Source organism: Elephas maximus, chromosome 3, assembly GCF_024166365.1.
Source record: "Elephas maximus indicus isolate mEleMax1 chromosome 3, mEleMax1 primary haplotype, whole genome shotgun sequence".
In the NCBI taxonomy this organism is placed as follows: domain Eukaryota; kingdom Metazoa; phylum Chordata; class Mammalia; order Proboscidea; family Elephantidae; genus Elephas; species Elephas maximus.
This window is the reverse complement of record NC_064821.1, coordinates 201,631,173-201,652,368: the sequence shown is the minus strand read 5'-3', so window position 1 is coordinate 201,652,368 and position 21,196 is coordinate 201,631,173. Positions and strand designations below refer to the sequence as shown.

Genomic DNA, 21,196 nt, shown 5'->3' with positions numbered 1-21,196 from the left:
TAATAAACTGTTAACATCTGGGGTCTGGATGAAGGATAAATTCGGGAGGTTTTTGTACATGTTTTTGCAACTTTTCTGTAAGTCTGAAATTATCTCACAATGTTTTTTAAAAACCAACATATTTAAAAACACCTTTTCCTGTTGACGACATGTTTAGGGAGTGGTGAGCGTAAGTCGATGGCAATGAAACAATACAGTAGAGATGACGGGAATGGTGATAAAGCGTGAAGGACATAACCAGCGTCACTGAATTGTACATGTAGCAGTTGATGAATGAGCTGTGTTCTGCTGTGTATATTTTCACTAAAATTAAAAAAAAAAAAATACATGTTTGGTTTGCGGTGCGTACTTTGGGGAATTCTGGATGGTTCCTTAATTCCCAGAGCTATTGTGTCTCTTATCTGGACAAAGCAGAGATGCGTGCAGAGCAGCTGTAACTTAGACACAGAGAGGCATCTCCCTGAGGGGCGGCCAGCACTCAGGGCCTATAGTAGATGGGGCTTGCTACGAGGCCTCCCTGCAGATGGCTTAAGTGTCAGCCTGCGTCTCTGTCACAGAGGTTAACCAGACTACATGTCAGAGAACCTTATCACCTTTTCTCGTAGCCGGGCCCGGTGCTCACGTGAAAACCCACAGTCCTCATCATAAGACCAAATACACATGGGCAGAGGAAGCAACTTCCTTTTGCCTTTTCATTGTTTCTGTAAGGTTCTATTTGAAAATGGTACTCGGTTTATAGGTGGTAAACAGAAAGCAACTCTTTACAATTTACCTGTGTCATGCTGACATTCCTGCTTTCAGTTAAAATCAGGATTTTCCTTTTGCCTTATTTTCTTCTCATGAAGATTCTCGATTTATCAAGTACGTAGATTGTATATTTTGCATTTCCCATCAGAGGTCTGCTTCTTTCAGTCCCCTAAGATAACAAAGCGATTTTCTAGTCGGTAAGGCCCGGGGTCTGATAGAAGCTCCTGAAGGGGTATCCTTCACAGCAGGTCTACAGGAAGTACCCCAAACAAACTTGCCAAGGATGAGGGAATCACTCTACCTGCCAGGCTGAACTGGGAATCTCTTGGTTATTAACCCACTTTACTCAGAGTAGCTCAAATCAGAGGTGGGTCTTAAAATTGAAGGTTTCTGTATATTATGATCAGTGTGAGTTCTTAAGCAGACACTTATTTTCAGTTAAGGTCCCTGGGTGGTACAAGCAGTTTATGCTTGGCTACTGATAGAAAAGTTGGCAGTTTGAACCCACCCAACAGCATGGTGGAAGAAAGGCCTGGCAATCTGCTTCTGTAAAGATTACAGCCAAGAAAGCCCTTTCTACTGTGTAATACATGGGGCCACCATGAGTCCTACTTGACTCAATGGTAATGTGTTTGTTTTGTTTTGTTTTGTTTTTTAATTTTTGTTTTGTTTGTTGACTCACAGAAGCAGCCTTCCCTGAAAGCCACGGTTTTGAAAAGTGTCATATTTCACAACGATACGATGATGAGTGATTTGCTTTCTTGTGTTTTTGCAGACTGCGGAAGACGCTCAAAAACAGGTCTTTCCAAGCCTAAAGGAATTGATCTCCAAATATGAAAAACCACATCAAGGGCTGGTGGTTCACCTTTTAAACCCAATAATGAGAACGAGCAGGAACCTGGGATGGAGAAGAGTAAAGATATCACAGGATGATAATTATGGTAAAAACTTTCATATGGGAGTCAGAAAGGCACCTTAGTCCCATTTCCCCCCCTGGTCTGCTTGGTAAAATCGAGGTGGTCTGCTTGTTGGAACTTCTCTTTTCCATCTGCAAGTGGAACTGTGGTCAAACGAAATCTAAGGAGACAGTGATAATGGAATAAACAGGCTGCTAGCTGAATGCTTAATGCATTTTCTGTTTAGCTATTTTGATCTGCATCATGTAAAGACCAAAAGGGCTATTTTTAAATGATGAGCTTTAGGAGAGCAAGCACAAATCCAACTCACTAATTCACTATGTTCAACAAATACCACTTGGAGGCTCACAAAACTAAGGAAAGGCAGTAGCCATTGGTTAAACAAACTTATTGTTGGTTAAGAACAGAAACAAAAGCACTGATTTTTGTTAGAAGCCAAATTCATATGAAATGGCAGATGAACAACAGCCAGAAAAATACTGAGAAATGCCCCTTTCTCGAATGTCCTGTCTAAAAAGCTTCATTCTGCTAAGAGGCATTTCCCATTATTGGTATTTTCTAACCCTTGAAGGTGGCTGAGACATGGGGTTTTCTATGCCAGGACAGGTAGGATAGTGTCCTAGGCTGGGCCCTCTAGAGAAGCAAAACCAGTAAAGCATATAAATATATATATAGAGAGATTTATATCAAGGAAATAGCTCACGTGGTTGTAGAGGCTGGAACGTCCCAAGTTCGTGGATCAGGATAGAGGCTTCTCCTGATTCACACAGCTGCAGGGGCTGGTGAACCCAAGATCAGCAGGTCAGAGAGCAGGGCTCTTGCTTATTGCTCACAGGCTGTGAAGATCGATGAATCCCAAGACTGGCAGGCAAGACTGCAGGTAAGCTGCTAGCTCAAGTCCCAAGAACCAGAGATCAGATGAACAGGAGCCAGCTGCAGGGTCCAGAAGGAGCAAAAGCCCCTGAGCCTTGCCAGAACATCTGCTTATATTTGGATGCAGGCCACACACCCAAGGGAACTCCGTTTCAACTGATTGGCTACTCACAGCAGATCCCATTATGGGGGTGATCACATATCAAATCTCAACATGGAAGTGATCACAACATTATACAAATGCCAAAACACTGAGAGTCATGGCCCAGCCAAGCTGACACACAATCTTAGCCATCACAGATAGAAAAAGTGATTTCAGATTCATTTTGTGACCTTGTGTAAACCACTTGCAAATAAATGGACAGATGGGCAGAATCTTCCAAAGAGACAATCACCTCAACCCCCTCCGCATGGCTTAACCTTGAAATTTTGGTTGATATTTGCTAAACCTTCATTTATATAGTAGGAGGTGACAAATGCTTTCAGATATGCCCCATGGTGGAAAATGGGTAAGTAAATTTGAGTGCAGAGAATTCATGCTGACATCCCTCAAATCCTATCACAAGTAACTACTCTTGCCTACCCACATCTCTTGAAATCTGCTGTCAAAATAATCTGGTATCCGTCAGGTGCAACTTGGTTTGAATTGAACTCAGACTTCCTGAGGCATTTACATTTTAATCCTGCTTTCTAACGGTAGAATGTATGGTGATATTCTCAATTAAAGGTTTCAGTTATCGGTGGGCAGGTGATGGTGATGACAGCCTATGGGCTAGGTAGAGAGAAGGGCAGGGGGCAGAGAGTTCTCTGGGAATGGGAAATTACTCCACATCCATTCTTGACAGCAAAGCTGTCTTTTAGGCTGTCACAGCAAGCTTCTCACGTCCTTATCAAGACTAGGTTTGGGTTTTTAGTGATTAAAATCAAAACTCCCCTATCATTGTATCCTGTCATTGTTTCACTGTCCCCTGCACTCCCACAGGGGAGTGTGTGCCCATGCACACACAAAATTTTCTATAGGCCCAGCTGGAGACATGATCCCATGGCCATTTTCCACTGAAACTTCTAGAATAAAATATAAGTATAAAGGCGGAGAGGCTTTCGATGTGCTGCAGACTTTAGATATCTAAGGCAAGCCCAGATGGGGAGCTGGAGGGGGTTGAGGTGCTGGTAATATTTATTTTCTGGGCAATGATGAAATAATCACAAACCCCAAGAGGGGCACCCCTCAGGGATCTCCTCCAAGAACTGGTGAAACTTCCACCATGGCAATTTTCCATGCTTAGTCAGCCCTGTCAGAGTGAGCTCCCAAATCCTCAGCTACTGAAGGGGCAACATCTGCCCATCAGCCTCACCCTCTTTCTTTGCCTCCTTCATACAAGCTTCAGATGTTTTTACTCTGAAGGAGGCAAAGGTTTTCTGCTGGTAGATGGAGGCCTCTGGTGCTAGAAGCTCTGAGGCTTGGTTTTTGAAGGAACCCTCTATGCTGAGAGTCCCTGTGGTATCCCAGCTTTAGAAAATGTCACTTTGATGTGGCATCGAGATTCCCCCATGCCCGGGAAGAAGTCTTCTATCCCTTGCATGAGGTTAGTTGGTGTGACTCCTGGATTTTTTTTTTTTTTCTTTTCCAGAGAACGGTAACAATGATTATGTGAGAGTCTTGCCTTGAAGATAAGGAGACTGAACAAAGGAAGTTAGAGATGAAGTGACCCTGCTTCTCTTGTAGATATAGGTCTGGAATGCCAAACTCTTATGGACAAATTCAACTTCTTTATGTTTGGGTAACTGAAGATGTTTAACCAGCCTCAGAGAAGTCACTCCCCATGTCCCTGCCTCCCAGGCATACAGCGTGAGAAGCTTCAAAACCCCTCTCCACCTCTCACTCTTATTTCATGGAATGGGTTAGCCTGAACCCTGAACCTATTCTTCTTGACTTGTTAAAGGCATTATCACTACATCATGGTTGACACCCTGCTTCCTACTGGGCAATCAGAGGGTCAGCTTTGTACAGAAGAGACTGCACTTGGCATCGAATTACAAACCCTGAGTTCCAGTCCTGCCTCCATCATTGGCTATGGGACTTTGAACAAACACTTCCCCTCTCTGGGTCTCAGTTTCCTCACCTATAAAGCAAGTGGCTAGACTAAAGGATACACAACTGCCCCAACTTCTCTGCCAAACTGGTTGTGTCAGGTAGAGTTGGAAAGTCCCGGAGTGATAAAGATGTATACAGGATCAGTTAGGGCTCAGGGTCCAGCCATCAGATTCTGTGCACCTGCCTGCACTGGTCTCAGTCATGGTGGAAGCCCTGACTTTACAGTCAAATTGCTAGAACTCCCACTCACCCTTCTCCCTCAGCCTGGGTTACTTTCCATTGAACTCTCCTCTTTTTAAATATTGATCTTCGAGCCAAACATTTCCCTGGACACACTTTTTCCCTTGTTTTGCCTAATTCCACCTCTGTACCAACCACCTCTGCTGCATGGATGTGATTTTCTGCAGCGATGCATGTAGGGATTTAAAAAGATGTTCTCCTATGTGTGATTCTGGTTCTCCACTAGGTTCTAAGAACGGGCTACCAAAGCAAGGCTGGGACTTCCTTCTGTCTTCCACTGTGTGTGGAAATGTGTGCTATGCAGAAATTGTGGCCAGGAAATATTCATGGAAGTTACTGACTGGAAGCCCATTCTTGAAGGTTTTGTTGAATTGGTTTCTATGTCTTTGAATTTCTCTGCTGGTTCAAAATATTAATTAAAACCTGGTTAGTTCAGAATGTACTGAATTCTATCTATGCCCTTTCTCTTCCCCATTTTCAAAATCACAGTGGTTCATTTTGCCCCACTGCCCAGTGAGCTGGTTTGTTTGAGCTCTCGGGTCACAGCAATCCATGGCTATTACCAACTAAAAACAAAAACAGTCGCTGCCAGGTCAACTCTAACTCATGGTGACCTCATGTGTGTCAAAGTAGAACTGTGCTCCATAGGGTTTTCAAGGGCTGATTTTTCAGAAGTAGTCACCAGGCCTTTCTTCCAAGGTGCCTCCGCATGGACTTGAACCATCAGTCTTTCCATTAGCAGCTGAGCATATTAACCATTCCCACCACCTTGAGGCTCCAACTAAAGGAGAAGCAAAATACAACCATATTTAGAAAGCTAAGGGTGCTGAGTCCATCTGGTTCTAAGTCTTTGATTCTCTTTCCATGGTGTTAAGAAGCATGTTCCAGTTTCCAGAACCTACAGCAATCCTTAGCCCAGAAAATATGTTCAATTGATATTTTTTGAATAAATGGATAAATCAATCCAGGAAATGTGGTCACTCATCCTGCATAAGAGAGATTTGCTTGAGTTTTATAAATTTCAAAATCCATTACATGGAGCCTATTAGATCAAGATCCTTTCATTATAGCTCTCCTAAAAGTTATTTCTCTTTTCCAAGCATCCATGCATAGCATCTTGCACAATACTTGGTCCACAGTAGGCATTCAGTACATTTCTCAAATGAGCAAGTCACATTTAATGGCTGATGTTGATGCCGTGCTATAAATCCCTGAAATTTTTAGAAGACCCAGAATACCAGGTCCCAGTAGGAACAGCTGAAACCCCTGGGTGTGTATGACTGGAAGAGTGAAGACTTAAACTGTAGCAGCTATTATAAGTGTTTGAAGTGCTATTCTGTAACATAGGGAGTAGACTCACCAGGTACAATGCCAAACAGAACTTGGACCAATGACTGATTGTTTTTCAACCAAATATAAGAAAGAACTCTGAACCCACTAGAGCTATCCTTACACTCCAATAGTCTATGTTATAGTTCAAGTTGAGTCTGATATTTTTCAAAGACGTAGGAGAGAGAATTCTTGCCCTGGGAAGAGATTAGACTGGCTGACTCCTAAAATACTTTCCAAGTCAGGAATAATTGGATTCTACTCTCTTCTCTTCTCTTAATTCTCTTCTTTATGTTTCGACCTAGGCGTGAAGAGTCGAATTAATCACACCCCTTAGCTCTTAATTCACTATCACTGTTAGATCGTGGAAGGCCCTTCTTTTGTTTTATTTCATTTTTCTTGACTTCTTCTCTAATCCCATTCCCAATTTTCATCCCACCAATAAGAACCAGCTCTGTACTATTTTGATACATGTCCTTGGGTATCTATGTGCCCTTGTAGAATATATAGTGTTGGTTGTAAATATCTATCTTCTACATTTACATAAATGGTATTGCTGCAAACAAAAAAAACCTCTTTCAAGTGTTAAAAAGTGAAGATGTCACTTTGAGGACTACGGTGTGCCTGACCCAAGCCATGTGTCTTAGTTATCTAAGTGCCGTTATAGCAGAAATACCACAAGTGGATGGCTTTAACAAACAGAAATTTATTCCCTCACAGTTTAGGAGGCTAGAAGCCCAAATTCAGGGTGCCAGCTCCAGTGGAAGGCTTTCTGTCTCTGTTGGCACTGGGGAAAGGTCCAATCTTCCCCTGGCCTAGGAGCTTCTCAGCGCAGCAACCCTGAGTCCAAAGGATGTGCTCCGCTCCTGGCTCTTCTTGCGTGGTGGTAATGAGGTCCCTCTCTCTCTCTGCTCGCTTCTCTCTCCTTTTTCTCTTGTAAGATAAAAGATGATGCAGGCCACACCCCAGGGAAACAATCCTTACATTGGATCAGGGCTGTGACCTGAGTGAGGGTGTTGCATCCCACCCTAATTCTCTTTAACATAATCTACCCTTGCCTCATTAACCACAGACAGAGATTAGGATTTACAACACATAGGACAATTACATCAGATCACAAAATGGAGGGCAACCACACAATACCGGAAATTGTAGCCTAGCCAAGTTGACACATATTTTGGGGGAAACAATTCAATCCATGATACCATGGTATTTTTATTTGCCTCATATGCATGCGAAGGCCGGGCAATGAATAAGAAAGACCAAAGAAGAATTGATGCCTTTGAATTATGGTTGGCGAAGCATATTGGCTATACCACGGACTTCCAGAAGAATGAACAAATCTGTCTTGGAAGAAGTACAGCCAGAATACTCCTTAGAAGCAAGGATGGTGAGACTGCATCTCATGTACTTTGGACGTGTTATCGGGAAGGACCAGACCCTGGACGAGGACATCATGCTTGGTAAAATAGAGGGTTGGTGAAAAAGAGGAAGACTCAATAAGATGGACTGACACAGTGGCTGCAGCAGTGGGGTCAAGCATGGCAATGATTGTGAGGATGGCTCAGGCTGGGCAGTGTTTCGTTCTCTTGTACATAGGGTTGCTGTGAGTCAGAACCAACTTGACAGCACCTAACAACAACAACAAATGGTACTGTACTATTGCTCCAATTTTGTTATGACTTTTTGCATTCAACACTATGTTTGGTTCTATTTCATACTGTTGAGTATACATCTAGTTCAGTGCCTCTGATGCATGCTATTCCATCATATTTTGCATCCACCACATACCACATTTTGCTTATCTTCTTCTAGAGATAGACATCTAGATTGGTTCTAATTCCCTGCTACCAGAAACAACACTGTGATGAGCAACCTTGGACAAGTCTTCTTAGGGAACTGTAAGAAGGTTTCTCTGGATTACATGGGTTGGTCAGAAAGTATGCTCTTGCTTAATGGTGATATAATCAATCACATCAAGTATTTTTGCCTTAAGTTTTGTGCTTTTTGGTTCTTGTTTAAGAAGTACTTCCCTATTCCAACATCATAAAAAAAAAAAAATTATCCTACTTTTGGTGAGAAGGGGGAGGAGAAATATTATCTAAATATATTTCATGGTTATTGGTTTATTCAATTATTGTGTCAATTTTGGCATTACTTTTCCAGGAATTTATCCATAATTCAAAATTATTGGCATGTATAGTTCATAATATTTTATTTTTAAATCTCTGTTGTGACTTTAGTCATATTTCCTTTTTCACTCTGTATCTTATCTGAATTTTCTTATTTATTAATCGGTTTTCTCTCTTATTAATCCTTTGAAAGCCAGCATTTGGTTTTGTTAATCTTTTGTTGTTGTTTTTTGTAGATTGTTATTCTCTAATTTTATCCTTTTTTTTTAGAGGGGGCTTATCTGGATTGTTTTCAATATTCATTGCTTTCTAATAAATATATTAAAGCTATGAATTTACCTCACAGTACTACTTTAACTATATCCCACAAATTTTAATATGAATCATTTTTCCTGCTGTTCAGGTTGAAGTATTTTTAATTTCTGTAAAGATTTGATCTTCAATTCAAGGGTTATTTACTAGTTTGTGATATGTTCTGAAACATATATTTTTAGTTCTCATTTTAGTATAGATTTCAGATTATATACCATTAGTTTATTTGCCTCTGATTTCTGAGGCTTCCTTGCTGACCTGGTATATGTGAATATTTTGTTCATAAGAATTGTTATTTCTGTTCAGTGCAAAAATCATTCTCATCCTCCCTTCATATGTATTAAATATTAGAGATCATGTAAAATATTTGTATATGTTTGACCCAAAATTTAATAAAGTTTACATTCCCAGTTATAACAATTATGTTTAAATTGTCCTCATGGTTCTGTAAGTCTTGTTTTAACTATTTTCAGGCTATATTTTTAGATGTATATATTTCTATAATAATTGGATCTCCTTGAGCTACTATTTCTTTTATGACATTTCTGTTTTTCTCACGATTTTTGCCTCTAATTACATTTTACATCATATTAAAGTTGCTACCTTTGCTTTGTTTTCATTCATATTTTCCCAGTATATATAAGTTTTATCCCTTTTTAAGTTTTTTCATCTCCTTTTTTAAAACTCTGTCTTCCGTTCGCAAAATTTTGCTGAATCTCATTTGTTTCCAAAATTTGATTTGCTCCTTTTGTTTGGTGAGTTTAACACATTTACATTAAAACTTTTTCTATTGGAATTTATTTCTGCCTTTTTTTTTTTTTTTTTTTTCTATTTACCATACATTTTGTTTCTTTTTTCCTTCTCTTCTGACTTCCACTGAATTGGTCAAATTTACCTCTACTGATTCAGAGGCACCATTTAAAAAAAATTTTTTTTGTGGTTACTCCTACCTTATTAGACCTCTATTTTTGTTTATTTTACTCTGCAATATTTCAAATACATAAATTATTATTTAGCATACTCTCATTTCCTTTCTATCATCATCACCAGCCACGCTTGATTTTCTGGTATTAATTAAGGTTGTAATTATGTCATTGTATACTTCTTTTGGGTCTTTTATCATTGAAATAACAGTAAACTTTACTAAGTCCTCACTGTTAATTCAAAGTACATAGCACTCTCCTGAGTTTATTTCTCTTGTCAGAATATCACCTCCAAGAGTATTTTCAAAGACAGTGTTTAAGCAGTAAACCTTTTGTAATCTTGTATAGGAGTCCCAGGGTGAGGCAGATGGTAGTGCTCAACTGCTAGCTGAAAGGTTGGGTTGAACCCACCCAGAGGTGCCTTGGACGACAGGCTTCATGATCTGCTTCCAAAAGATCACGGCTTTGAAAACCCTATGGAGCAGTCCTGCTCTGCACACATGGGGTTGCCATGAGTTGGAATTGATGGCAATCAACGTTAACAACATGCCTCATAATATCTTATTCTTTATTTATTTAAATGATAATTTAACTGGACATAAAATTGCAGGTTTGGAGTTCTTTTCCTCCAACAATGTGACAAGAATTAAGCCATTATTTTGTACCCATGGTTCTTACTGAGATGTCTAATGTTAATCAGGTTGTCCTTCAACTGCCCTTTTTTTTTCTGGAAATTTTAAAGATGGTCTGTCTTTCTAATCTTAAATTTCACTGTGATGTGTCTAAGTGTGTGTGTGTGTGTGTGTTTCTCTGTCCTGTTTGAGACCCTATATAACTTTCAGTCTTAAGATCTTAACCTTTCTTTACTTTTGAGACTTATTCTTTTTTCACATATTTCCTCCCCTTCTTTTATTTTTACCTCTGTAATTCCTAGTTGAGGCATGTCGTCTCTTTCATTTCTTCCTCTACAAATCTAGCTCCATACTATTTGTGTATGATCTTAGGAAAACTACAAGCCTCTCTAAAGGGAGGTAGTATTCATCTCATAAAGAAATGTTAGTTATTTTGTCATGAAAATCCACCTCTGACAGAATTGTCACTGGAACCTGCAATGCCCAAAGCAAGCCACAAGAGGTCAGACAACCACCAAGAAAACAAGGACCACGCTGTTTTTAAACACCGCTGAATAACCATGGCAGCGACACAACCTGAAACATTCTTCTGGCAGATATTCTCAGATCAATACTCACCTCCTCCCATGTGAATGCTTAATCTTCAGTGTGAATAACAGGATTAGGGTATGAGCCAGCCTTTCTTCAGTTTGGAATTTGAGATGCAATAGAAATACCCCTGCCACTCCTGATGCAGCTGAAATCCTTGCAATTCAGAGTAGATTCTTGGCAAAACCCTTAAGGATGACTGTTTTAAGGAAATTAGAGTCGGCTTTTCTAGTCACTGGTCAAGTGCCCTTGGGGCAGTTGCTGAAACCCCCTAAGCCTCTGGTCAGTCTCATCTAGAACATGAGGGTAATGATTCTTACATACAAGGTTATTGTGGGGATTCAGGGAGACAAAACTAGCACGAGTTAACGTAAAAAAAGTCTCCGCTGTTTCTTCTTCCGTAAAATGACGGCTGTGGGGACGGCATCCCTAAATTCCCACCTTACATGAATAGTCGGTTTTGAATAAAATTGCATTTGCCCCTGGAGAAGGTCCATCTCAGAAAGATGTTTCTGGGCCATGGACATTTCCTGAATTTATCAGATTGATAAACGTGAAGGAAACAGAGTAGAGCTGGTGGTGGGGAAGATGCCTACCTTTAAGGTCTGAAAACCTAGGCCTTCTGGTCCGGTTCTGCCTTTTATCAGTTGTTAAGACTTGGGCAATCTGCTTAATTATTATCTCAGTCTCAGTTTACTCATCTATACATTGGGGCTGAAATACTTATCTCACGCAATGTGAGGATTAGTGAGATTATTGGTGTTAATCTCTTCAAATTTAATAAGGTATCTGCATCTGAAAAATGGGTTTAGTAATATCTTCTCTGCAGGGTTATTGAGAAAAACAAATAATATATGCATATCGATTTTTTTTTATCGATTAGCATAATTCCTCGTATATATAGGAGCTTTAAATATGTAATAAAGCACCAATTAATAGCAAAGCCTAAAACTGTAAAATATGAATATTAAGAACTGTAACTCAGAGAAGTATGAGCAGCAGCTAGCAGGGGTGGGCAGGTGAGATGTTTCTTACATTAGGCTGGACCTAAGTGCCTGCTTCTGCCGGCTCCACCACAAGGTGGTACCTGTCCAGGGAGCAGAATTAACGAAAGCTCTGGCTGGAGGTAAAGGAGCTACAGAAAACTGGCCCATTAATCATTTTCTGCCTTCAAAATGGCCTCAGTCAATCCTCAACCATGCTGCTGGTAATCAGAGACAGACACTGCCCGAGGCCACAAGGTGGGGAGAGAGCAGGGGGTGATGTTGATTTACCTCAGACCTCAGTGGGAGCCCAGTTAGACTGTTCCACTATACACTATTACACATAATTAAAAAAAAAAAAAAAACACTTGGAGTCAAGTTGACTCCAACGCATGGTGACCCCATGGGTATCAGGGCAGAACAGTGCTTAGTAGGGTTTTCAATGGCTGTGATCTTTGGGGGTAGATCACAAGGTCTTTCTTTCCAACGCACCTCTGGCTGGATTCGAATCACCAAGCTTAATTGTTTGCACCACCCAGGGACTCTATATTATAATATAAATATCCCAAATTCAATTACAAGTTCCTTGAGTTTAGTTGAGTTCAAAGCACATCTTCATTGAGCTGCCTGGTACTGCTCAGCCCTGAGAAGTAGGAGATGAAGATGACAGTCTCTGCCCTTGAGTAGCTCAGATACTCATGGGAGAGATACAGGGAGGCGGCTACTTCTCTTGTCTCTTGGCAAGAGCCATGTGGAGGAATGCATAGGGTGCCACCAGAGAGCAGAGGAGGGGCTCTTAGTCCAGCCTGAGGTTGGGGGTGGTGTCAGGGAAGGAATCCTGGAGCGAGGGAAGGCTGAGCTGATATCTGAAGGAAGAGCTAGCATAGTCTGGCAAAGTCAGAGGAAAGAGAAAGGAAGGCAGGAGGATGACCAGGCAGACCGACCGCCTTGAGCAAAGGCAGGGAAGCAGCTCTGAGCAATTTGGGGTTATTAGGGTATTGGAGGAGCCCTGGTGGCACAGTGGCTAAGAGCTTGGCTTCTAACCAAAAGGTTGGCAGTCCAAATAAAAGGTTGGCAGTTCAAATCCACCAGCTGCTCCTTGGAAACCCTATGGGGCAGTTATACTCTGTTCTATTGTGTCACTATGAGTTGGAATCAACTTGGTTGCAGAGGGTTGGTTGGTTGGTGTAGGGCACTAGAGGAGCCCTGGTGGCACAGTGGTTAAGAGCTCAGCTGCTAACCAATGGTTGGCGTTGGAATCTATCAGCTGCTCCTTGAAAACCCTATGGGGCAGTTCTAACTCTGTCCTATGGGGTCGCTATGAGCTAGAATCGGCTCGATGGCAATCGGTTTGGTTTTTGGTTTGGGATACTGGAGCAGAGAGGTAATAGTGGCAGATGAAGCTGGCAGGGGTGGCTGGGGCTGGGTTTTAGATGACCTAGAGTGCAGAGAACCACCTTACACCTCTCCCGGGTGCTTCACAGCAGGGCTTTCCAGGCCAGCCACAATGTCAAAATCCAAAAAACCAAACCAGCTACCCATTTTTCTCATTTTCTCATTATTAGGAAGTCAATTCCAAATCATGGCAATCCCAGGTGTTGCAGAGTAGAACGTGCTCCATAGGATTCTCAAGGCTGTGGCCTTTGGGAAGCAGATGGCTAGGCCTGTCTTCCAATGTACAAACTGGGGGATTGGAGAGAGGCATGCGCAGGGGCACTGACCACATCCTCACCCTTCAGCTTTACTGCGTAGGAAACCACTCCCCAGCTGGCCTATACGGCCTCTGCAAAAGACTCGGCTACTAGAAAATCACACTTTGGGCAACTCTAAAGAGAATCTGCCAGGTCTGCTGGGAAGACTTTTTCTGACAAACTAGACACAAAGGGCCCAGGCTTCAAATCGAGCACGAAGGTTAACAGAATTTACCAGATACCAAGGTAGTCCAGACTTATCCTGAGTTTTCCTCCCCAAAAGAGGATCCGTCCATTGTGGGCTCAGGATGAAATGGGAGCTCTTTCATGTTCACTGGAGCTGAAAGCCCTTCACAGGCCTGACGGTGTGCCCATCTCTTCGTCTAAAGGCCAGACTTCACTGGCCCTAACAGCGGCCTGGGCCAATCCAAACCAGGCACGTAATAACCCCAGAGAGGTGTTATAAGTTGTCCTGAGTTAGCCCACGAAGCAGGCTAAACACTTGGCTGTGCTTAAACACTAGACCAAGCCAACAGGAGTTAATAAACATGATCATAGAAAGGATAAGCTGGCCAACATGGCGGGTAGGGGTGCTTAAGAAAGAAGGCAGCTAGCATAGCAGATGGCACTGCAAACAGCTAACTGGGTAAACACAGTAAAAAAAAAAAAAAAAGTGGCAGTTTGTTGTTTTGGGGGTTTTTTGGTCTAAGGGAAAAACACTGGCAGTGTTTCCTGCTGTGTAACCAACAGATTCCTCAGGCAACTCCCACCAAGACGAAACTAGCCTGGTATGTTTGAGTTGGTCCTTAAATATTTCTCCAGTTTGCTTCCGTCTGTGTTGTTATTAACCAAGTGCTTCATTTCAAGGGGGAAGCTTCCCCAGGCTGCCTTGAGCTAGACTATTTATCATGGCAGCAGCTGGAGATAAGCTGGACACAAAGAGGATTTGTGTCTCAGGAGGGTCAGTCCCTAGATACTGAGAGTGGAGGAATTTTCTCATTAGTAGGAAGTCAGTGGTAGGGACTCTAGACTTTGAATGTGTGCTCCCAGTGCAAATGGCAGCGGGGGGGGGGGGGGATCCTGGAGGGGTAAAATACTTGATGCTTTTGCTGGACAACTTAAATTGAAGTTTCCAGAGTTGATTTCCTTGGGAGAGATGAAAAGACACAAAATGCCGTCTGCATTTATGAAGTGGTCTATTGGGAGGTAGACATCCATCTGCTAGTGCTGTATTTCTTCGTGTGCACTTACTTATTCCCACTCACAGGTGAGCCATGCCATGGGCTCCAGATAGGGCACCCCAAGCCTGCCAGTGGTCCCAGCAGGGAAGCAGTGCTAAGTAAGTACATCCCAGGGGACCCTGAGAGCTACCTCCTCAAAGAGAAGCCATCACTGAGTTGCCACCACCAGCCAGGCTGGACAGGGAAACTCAGGATACCATGGGGTGGTAGGGATGGGGTGGAGAGAGCACAGAAAGAACAGGCACAGAGAGTTCTAGAACACTCCCAGGATCCCACCAACCTCAAAGGGGTCCCAAGGTCCAAAAGTAGAGTAAGTTGACTAAGAAGGAGTTCTCTGAGTTTGGGGCAGCATCTGACATGCAGGCCTTGATTAGCAAATTCCATAAATTCTGGATACAACCTGGGGTCCTCACCAGCATACGCAAGGTCTAACTCAGTTTCTTTCAGCCACTGCAGTAGGCAGGCAGACTAAGCCCCAAGGAAACAATCAGTTGGAATTAGTCTCATTTGCTGCTTCCACTATAACTTTCATATCCTTCTAAAGCAGCCTCTTAGCATAATGCCTAGGAAGGCAGGGATGATGGTGTCCCCATCTACTGTCAACATGGTGAGAGAGAAAACCCACTGCTGTCGAGTTGATTCTGACTCATAGCAATCCTATAGGACAGAGTAGACCTGTCCCATAGGGTTTCCCAGGAGCAATTGGTGGATTTGAACTGCTGACCTTTTGGTTAGCAGCCATAGCTCTTGACCATTACACCAGCAGGGCTCCAGCTCATGGTAGGGGGTGGATATATTGTCAGAATAACTGCATCTTTGGATCCCAGCACCCAGAAGAATGGCTCGGCTTAGAGCATAACACTAAAACACATGACATAAGCACATCCATTTTCACACTGAAAAAGGTCCTCAAAAATTTCATCTTTACAATTTTTCAGACTTCATCTTCGCCGAAAATAACTACTTTGCATAATAGTGGGAAAGAAAGGCATATTAAAGGCACATTTCACACCTGAATGACTACAGTAGCAGATTCTGCAGCCATCCAGTGGGAGAGGTCTCATGAAGAAGGGTTACTGGAGCACAGGCTTAGGGGAAAAGGTTGCTATTGTATTTCCAATGCCTTTTCCCCCTGCCCGGAAGACGGTGGATTGGTTTTTATATCACTCCTGCCTTCCCAAACAATATGGCACACCCTGCCGCCGAGAACACGAGCAACCTCAGAGGGCCTGGTTGTTCTCCTCCTGCGCTTCACCTGAGAAATGAAGTGTGGGGAGGAAATTAGATGCGGGGAAGCCTGGAGACTTAGCTAGTGCCTCAGATACTTTTGATGTGCACCCAGGGGAACCCTGGGTGCCAAGCTGAGCACCCAGCTCTGGGGGCAAACTAAGAGGGATGTGGAGCAAGGCCCCACCTTCCCACTTTAAAAATGTTCCTAATATTTGGAAATGCTTCTGTGAATAGACTAACTTCTCCATTCCTTTCTTTTTCCCACTTTCTTCCCTTTAAGGAGGTTAAAGCCCTGGCCAACTTTTAGCTGTGTGGGTTCCCTGGGTCCCTGGATCTGATACTGGTCTGGGGGCAGCAATGAGGTTAAGGGGCTTCAGGCCAGCTCTCCTGGCAAGCCACATTCTCTCACTCAGTGGGCATCAAGGTCGGCCCAGCCTCAGGAACAAGGCCTGTGAAAGCAAGTGCAGGGGAAGTACCTAAGTCAGCAGCGCTGGGTAATTTACTGACATTTACTGGTGACTAGTCCCTTTGAGAATGTGACAGAAGCTCCGTCCTTCTCAGAAGTATGCATACACACACAGCTCCATCCCCAACTTGGTGAAGGAGAGCTATGGATCCCAGGCTAAGAACCACTGGCTTATAGGATGATCCCATGGTCCCTGGCATTCCTCCTGCCACCTCCTGAGGAGGATGGTCCTACCTGTGTGCACAGGCCTGATGCCCCTGGAATGGTGATCGGGCAGGGTTGAAGAGGAGGATCACTTTCATAGCTACAAGTCACTCAGGGGAGCAAATGACACCGTATCCTGGAAGACTGTTCTTACCCACGGGTCTTAGTCCAGGGGTTTGGCAGTAGCTCCATCTTCCTTACATTTTCTCCTCCATTTTCCTCTCCCAGATTCCCAAGAACAAAATGCCAGTGCTCGCCACCAGACAAGAAAACCAACTACTCCCCGCCAGTCAGGAGAAAACAAAACAAGCAAACCAAACCAAATCATTTTATTGTGCGGTTTCCTTCTACCAGAAATTTACTAAAAATATAAATATAAAATCTCTAGAAAATACTCAGTATACATCTATAATCTTCTTCCTCCCCCAAACTGGGGCCAACCCCCTTGTTCTTCCTTCAGTCATCAACAGATTGCATGTCCGCCTTCACATCATCCGCGTACATGACACATTCACAGACACATTTCTCTCCATGCAGGGAATACACTACCCTCCTGCCACGTTCTAGAAGCTTACCTTGTGGTCTATCAGGGTAAAGCTATGTGCTGAATATGGGGATATGGTGAGGTTGGGGGAGTAATGCGGAGAAAAGACTCTGTGGCCCCAACTTCATTTTGTGGAGACAGATGGGTCCTTCATTCCTCCTCATTACCCAGCCTTTGCATTGACTGGGACACCCAAAGCCACTGCTCACTGAGAATTTGGACTACCAGGGAGTTTTGTGTGTGGTTGCCAAGCTGGCAGCAGGAAGGTCAGGCCATTGAGTTGGACGCAGAAAAGCAGGTGGGGCTTTGGATAGGAGAGGTGGTCTGAGCCCATGCCCTCAAAAAGGTCAGTAGTTGTTCCTGCTGGGCTCTCGGTGGCACTTGGCCCCTAGCACCAGCCATATCTGCAGGATCTAGGACCAGATTTCAGCTTCAGGGAGCCCCCAAGGTAGCTGCATCACCCCCTATACCATGGGGGATGGCTGAGGTGTAGAGATCAGAGGTGCCAAATTGAGCAGGGTCCCTAGCCCTCTTCTTTGGTATCAGACACTAGTCTTAAGAGCTCTGCAGTCACCCTGGCAGTGATCCTAGGACAACATGGTAGGATCTGTTTGCTGATCCTGTGTCTGAGGGCCAGGGCTTCAGCAGAGGTTGGGTATGGACTGGAGAGCAGGGTGCTTAAGTAGCCCAGACCTGCAACTTCTGTACCTATGGCTGGTGCCTAAGCTTCGCATCAAAGAAGCAAACAGAGCTTGTGGTATGGAAAGCTCAGGTCAAGTGGACTCTCTCCCAGGATATGTATTTACATGCCCTACCCCCATCCCAACTGGCAACTCATCATGAGGATGGCGCAGGGCAGGCCATCATTTTGTTCTGTTGTGCATAGGTCACCACGAGTTGGGGGTCAATCAATAGCAGCTAGTAACAATGACCACCACCCCAATCTCTGCGTGTTTTGTGTGAAAGCCCAAAGCATCCTGGGAAAACTCACATGACCCCATACGCTAGTCGTAAGAGCTTCTCAGACCTTTAGGGCCAGATATCACATCCTGTGATGTTCTTGGAGCCCTGGTGGTACAGTGGTTAAGCATTTGGTTGTTAACCAAAAGGTCAGCTGTTTGAATCCATCAGCCACTCCTTGAAAACCCTAGAGGACAGTTCTACCCTGTCCTACAGGATCATTATGAGTCAGAATCAACTCAACAGCAAGGGGTTTGGTCACAGGGAGGAAAGGCTGTGGCCCCAACTTCCTTATGTGGAGATAGATGGGTCCTTCATTCTTCCTCATTACTCAGCCCTGCACTGTTCACTGAGAAGCTGGACTACAAGGGAGTTTCGTGCGTGGTTGTCAAGCTGCCAACAGGAAGGTCAGGCCATTGAGATGGACACAGAAAAGTAGATGGGGCTTTGGATAGGACAGGTGGTCTGAGTAAGGCAGGATGCATATATTCAGTAACAGCCCTGCTCACTCCAGGCCCTTACTGGGAAGGGGAGGCAAGTCTTCACTGTGAGCATGGGGCTAAGCATTGCTTCTGGGGCAATGGAAAACACAGTACAGAAATGGGGGTGGAAAGGCTATGGAAGGTCACAGGGCTGCAGAAGCAAGAACGCAGGAAGGGTGGCCCACTCTCCAATGGAACCCTTTTTGGCTTCCAGTTCTGGAAGAGTTAGCTTGAGTATCCTGTATCTCAGGGGCGGTGGGAGGGCAGCAGCAGGGCTTGGTAATGAAATGAGCTGAGAGGTGAGCTCTGGGATCTTGGGTGGGAAGATCAAAGAATGAACAGGAAAGGGGAGGCGACAGGAATCCCAGAAAAGGACTGCCCAACGGCATGTCCTGATTAGGTATGCTTTTCCAGACTTCTCTTAGGGAACTGGCCACCTTGTTCAAGAAAGAGGATGTTCTCTTCTTGCTGCAAAGGCCCCCCGGGTTGGGGTCACGCCCTTGCAGGGTCTCCTGGCCACAGGAAGACAGCATGACAGGACCCCTGCTGGAAACAGGAACACAAAAGCGGGTTAACCCAGGAGGCAGCCACCAGTTAGGGCTGGATGAACTGTGTCAGTCCCTTCCATGGATTCTGAAGGCAGAAGCAGATGGGACTGTGTGGCATCAGGGTCAGGAAAAGGCAGGCCAGAGCCTCCTCTAGGGAGGCACAGGGCTCTGGGAGGCCCACGAGCAAAGCATCTCCCACTTAATGAAAAGTAGATTGTCTCCAGTTTTTATTACATTCCAATCTGCCGGGCTGCACTCTGCCTCTCAGGCTTGCCATGCCCAGCCCTGGGAATTGCATCATTTCAGGTGGGGGGCGGGGGGCGGTGAGAGGGCTCAAAAGCTGCTCTGAGCCCTAGAAGCTGCTCTTTTCTCGTTCTGTTTCACTTCTTACTCCACTGCTTCTGCTCTGGGTGCTATCAGGACCAGCTCCCTGAATGCCAAAACCACCCCCAAGGTCCTGGGTCCTCACCCAAAACACAACCAGATTGTGCTCTACTGCTGCTGCCGGGGCCTGCCTAGCTCTGTCTTCTCACAGCAAGGGAAGCCCTGGTCTTTGCGTCTGTGCAGGGGTCATGGCTGGCAGCGTCCCTTTCCCCAGTGCCTCTCCCAGATGGGCAGGGCTGTGCGGCAGGCACTCAGTGGCAGGCTGTGCTCTGCCCCCAGGGTGCACTCACTTTGTATTCTACATCTAACTAGAGCAGAAACACCTAAAGAATCCCAGGCAACAAGGCTGCCTCTGGGCCTCAGGCCCAGTAAGCATCTCCTCTGGGTCCCAGCCACCGGAAGAGGCAGACTGACCTCCAGGGACCTGTGCTGTATTTGGATCAGGAGGAGCGGTGGCTGGGCTTGGTTAGGGTCCGGGTGCAGCTTTCAGGTCAGGGCCCATCATCAAGCCTAACCCATCAACCCTCATTCAGCTCCCACGCAGGGGGCCTCTGGGCCAGCAAGGAGGAAAGGGAAGGGAGGAGAGCAGGAAGTAGGCACAGCACGTGGGAGACAGGCAAAGGGAATTCCTGTAAGATCCATCCTCCTGGGCTGGTGGTCCCGCAGTTCACCTGAAAACCGGGGCAAGCTGGGGAGTAGAGGCGCTCCAGTCTCTGTGGGCTGCAGCCAGCACCCAGAGAAGCTTATGGAAAATTAGGATCAGGGATGGTACCCGAGTCCATCGGATAGCACCTGAGTCCTTTTGCCACTCAGCACACTGGTTCTTTAACTAGGGCTCTGGCTCTACAACCTCCCATGAAGGGAGAACCAGTTCTGTGCAAGGAAGATAAGGGCCGTGGGAGCGAGGAAGCGCCAGGCGCACAGTGGACAAGGAAGCAGAGGAGAGGGGAGTGGTGTTCAGCGGGAGAGAAAAGGCTCTACTCGAAGGACAGCAGGTCTGGGTGAGGGCTTTCACTGTCAAGGCTGGAGGTCCGTGCCTGAGGAGGGGGGCTACCATCCTCTGGGGGCTCAGCCAGGTGGATGGGGCTCAGGCTGAGTTTGAGGCCATTTCTCTCCATGAGGTCAGGGGAGGAGGCCCTTCTCCGCTCAGTCATCTTCAGCTTGGATTCGCCCTGGCTGTCCTTGTGGATTAGGTCAGGTACTGACAGGGAGACCTCTCCATTGGGCAGGGCCTCGCCCTTCTCTGCCATTGCCACGGTGACCTCTAGCTGGGACATGTCTGCTGGGAAGAGCTCTTTTGGAGCAAGCGTGGTGGGAGGGGAATCCTGGAGCTGCCCAGGTGAGAGCTCTGTCCCATACTCCAGGCTACTCAGGACAGGCTGTGATGAAATCAGCATGTCCTGGGTGGTCTTCAGGGCCCGAGGTGTTCGCTTCTTGGTTATGGGTGGTGGCGGATCCAGTCGTGGGAATGCTTCTTGCAGGGCTGACCTATTTAAGGTTGACGACAATAAGCACACAGGCTTTAAGGGTGGTGAGCACCCACCCTCCCCGCACTCCTGCTTCTCTCCCCTTTCCACTCGCCCGTCCAGTGAGAGCTGCATCTTTTTGGCTCTCATTCTCAGCTTAATGCGGAGGTCTTTGCAACGTGAGCATAACAACTGGCTTCTGGCCTTTT

The 21,196-nt window shown here is 45.1% G+C and overlaps 2 protein-coding genes across 8 annotated transcripts in view; one reads left to right on the top strand and one right to left on the bottom strand.

Annotated features, from left to right (window-relative positions):
- Window positions 1-4,551, top strand: part of SH2D1B (SH2 domain containing 1B) — a 32,541-nt gene extending 27,990 nt beyond the window's left edge. Inside the window, exons 3-4 of the mRNA XM_049876036.1 lie at window positions 1,523-1,688; window positions 4,169-4,551. Coding sequence (XP_049731993.1) covers window positions 1,523-1,688; window positions 4,169-4,206 — 204 coding nt within the window. The 3' untranslated portion in view covers window positions 4,207-4,551. The remainder of the gene's footprint in view (window positions 1-1,522; window positions 1,689-4,168) is intronic.
- Window positions 4,552-16,943: 12,392 nt separating this feature from the next.
- C3H1orf226 (chromosome 3 C1orf226 homolog) overlaps window positions 16,944-21,196 on the bottom strand; it is a 435,074-nt gene continuing 430,821 nt past the window's right edge. For all 7 annotated transcript variants that reach the window (XM_049881081.1, XM_049881077.1, XM_049881078.1 and 4 more), the window contains one exon: window positions 16,944-21,009. In XM_049881081.1, coding sequence (XP_049737038.1) covers window positions 20,499-21,009 — 511 coding nt within the window. In that variant the 3' untranslated portion in view covers window positions 16,944-20,498. The remainder of the gene's footprint in view (window positions 21,010-21,196) is intronic.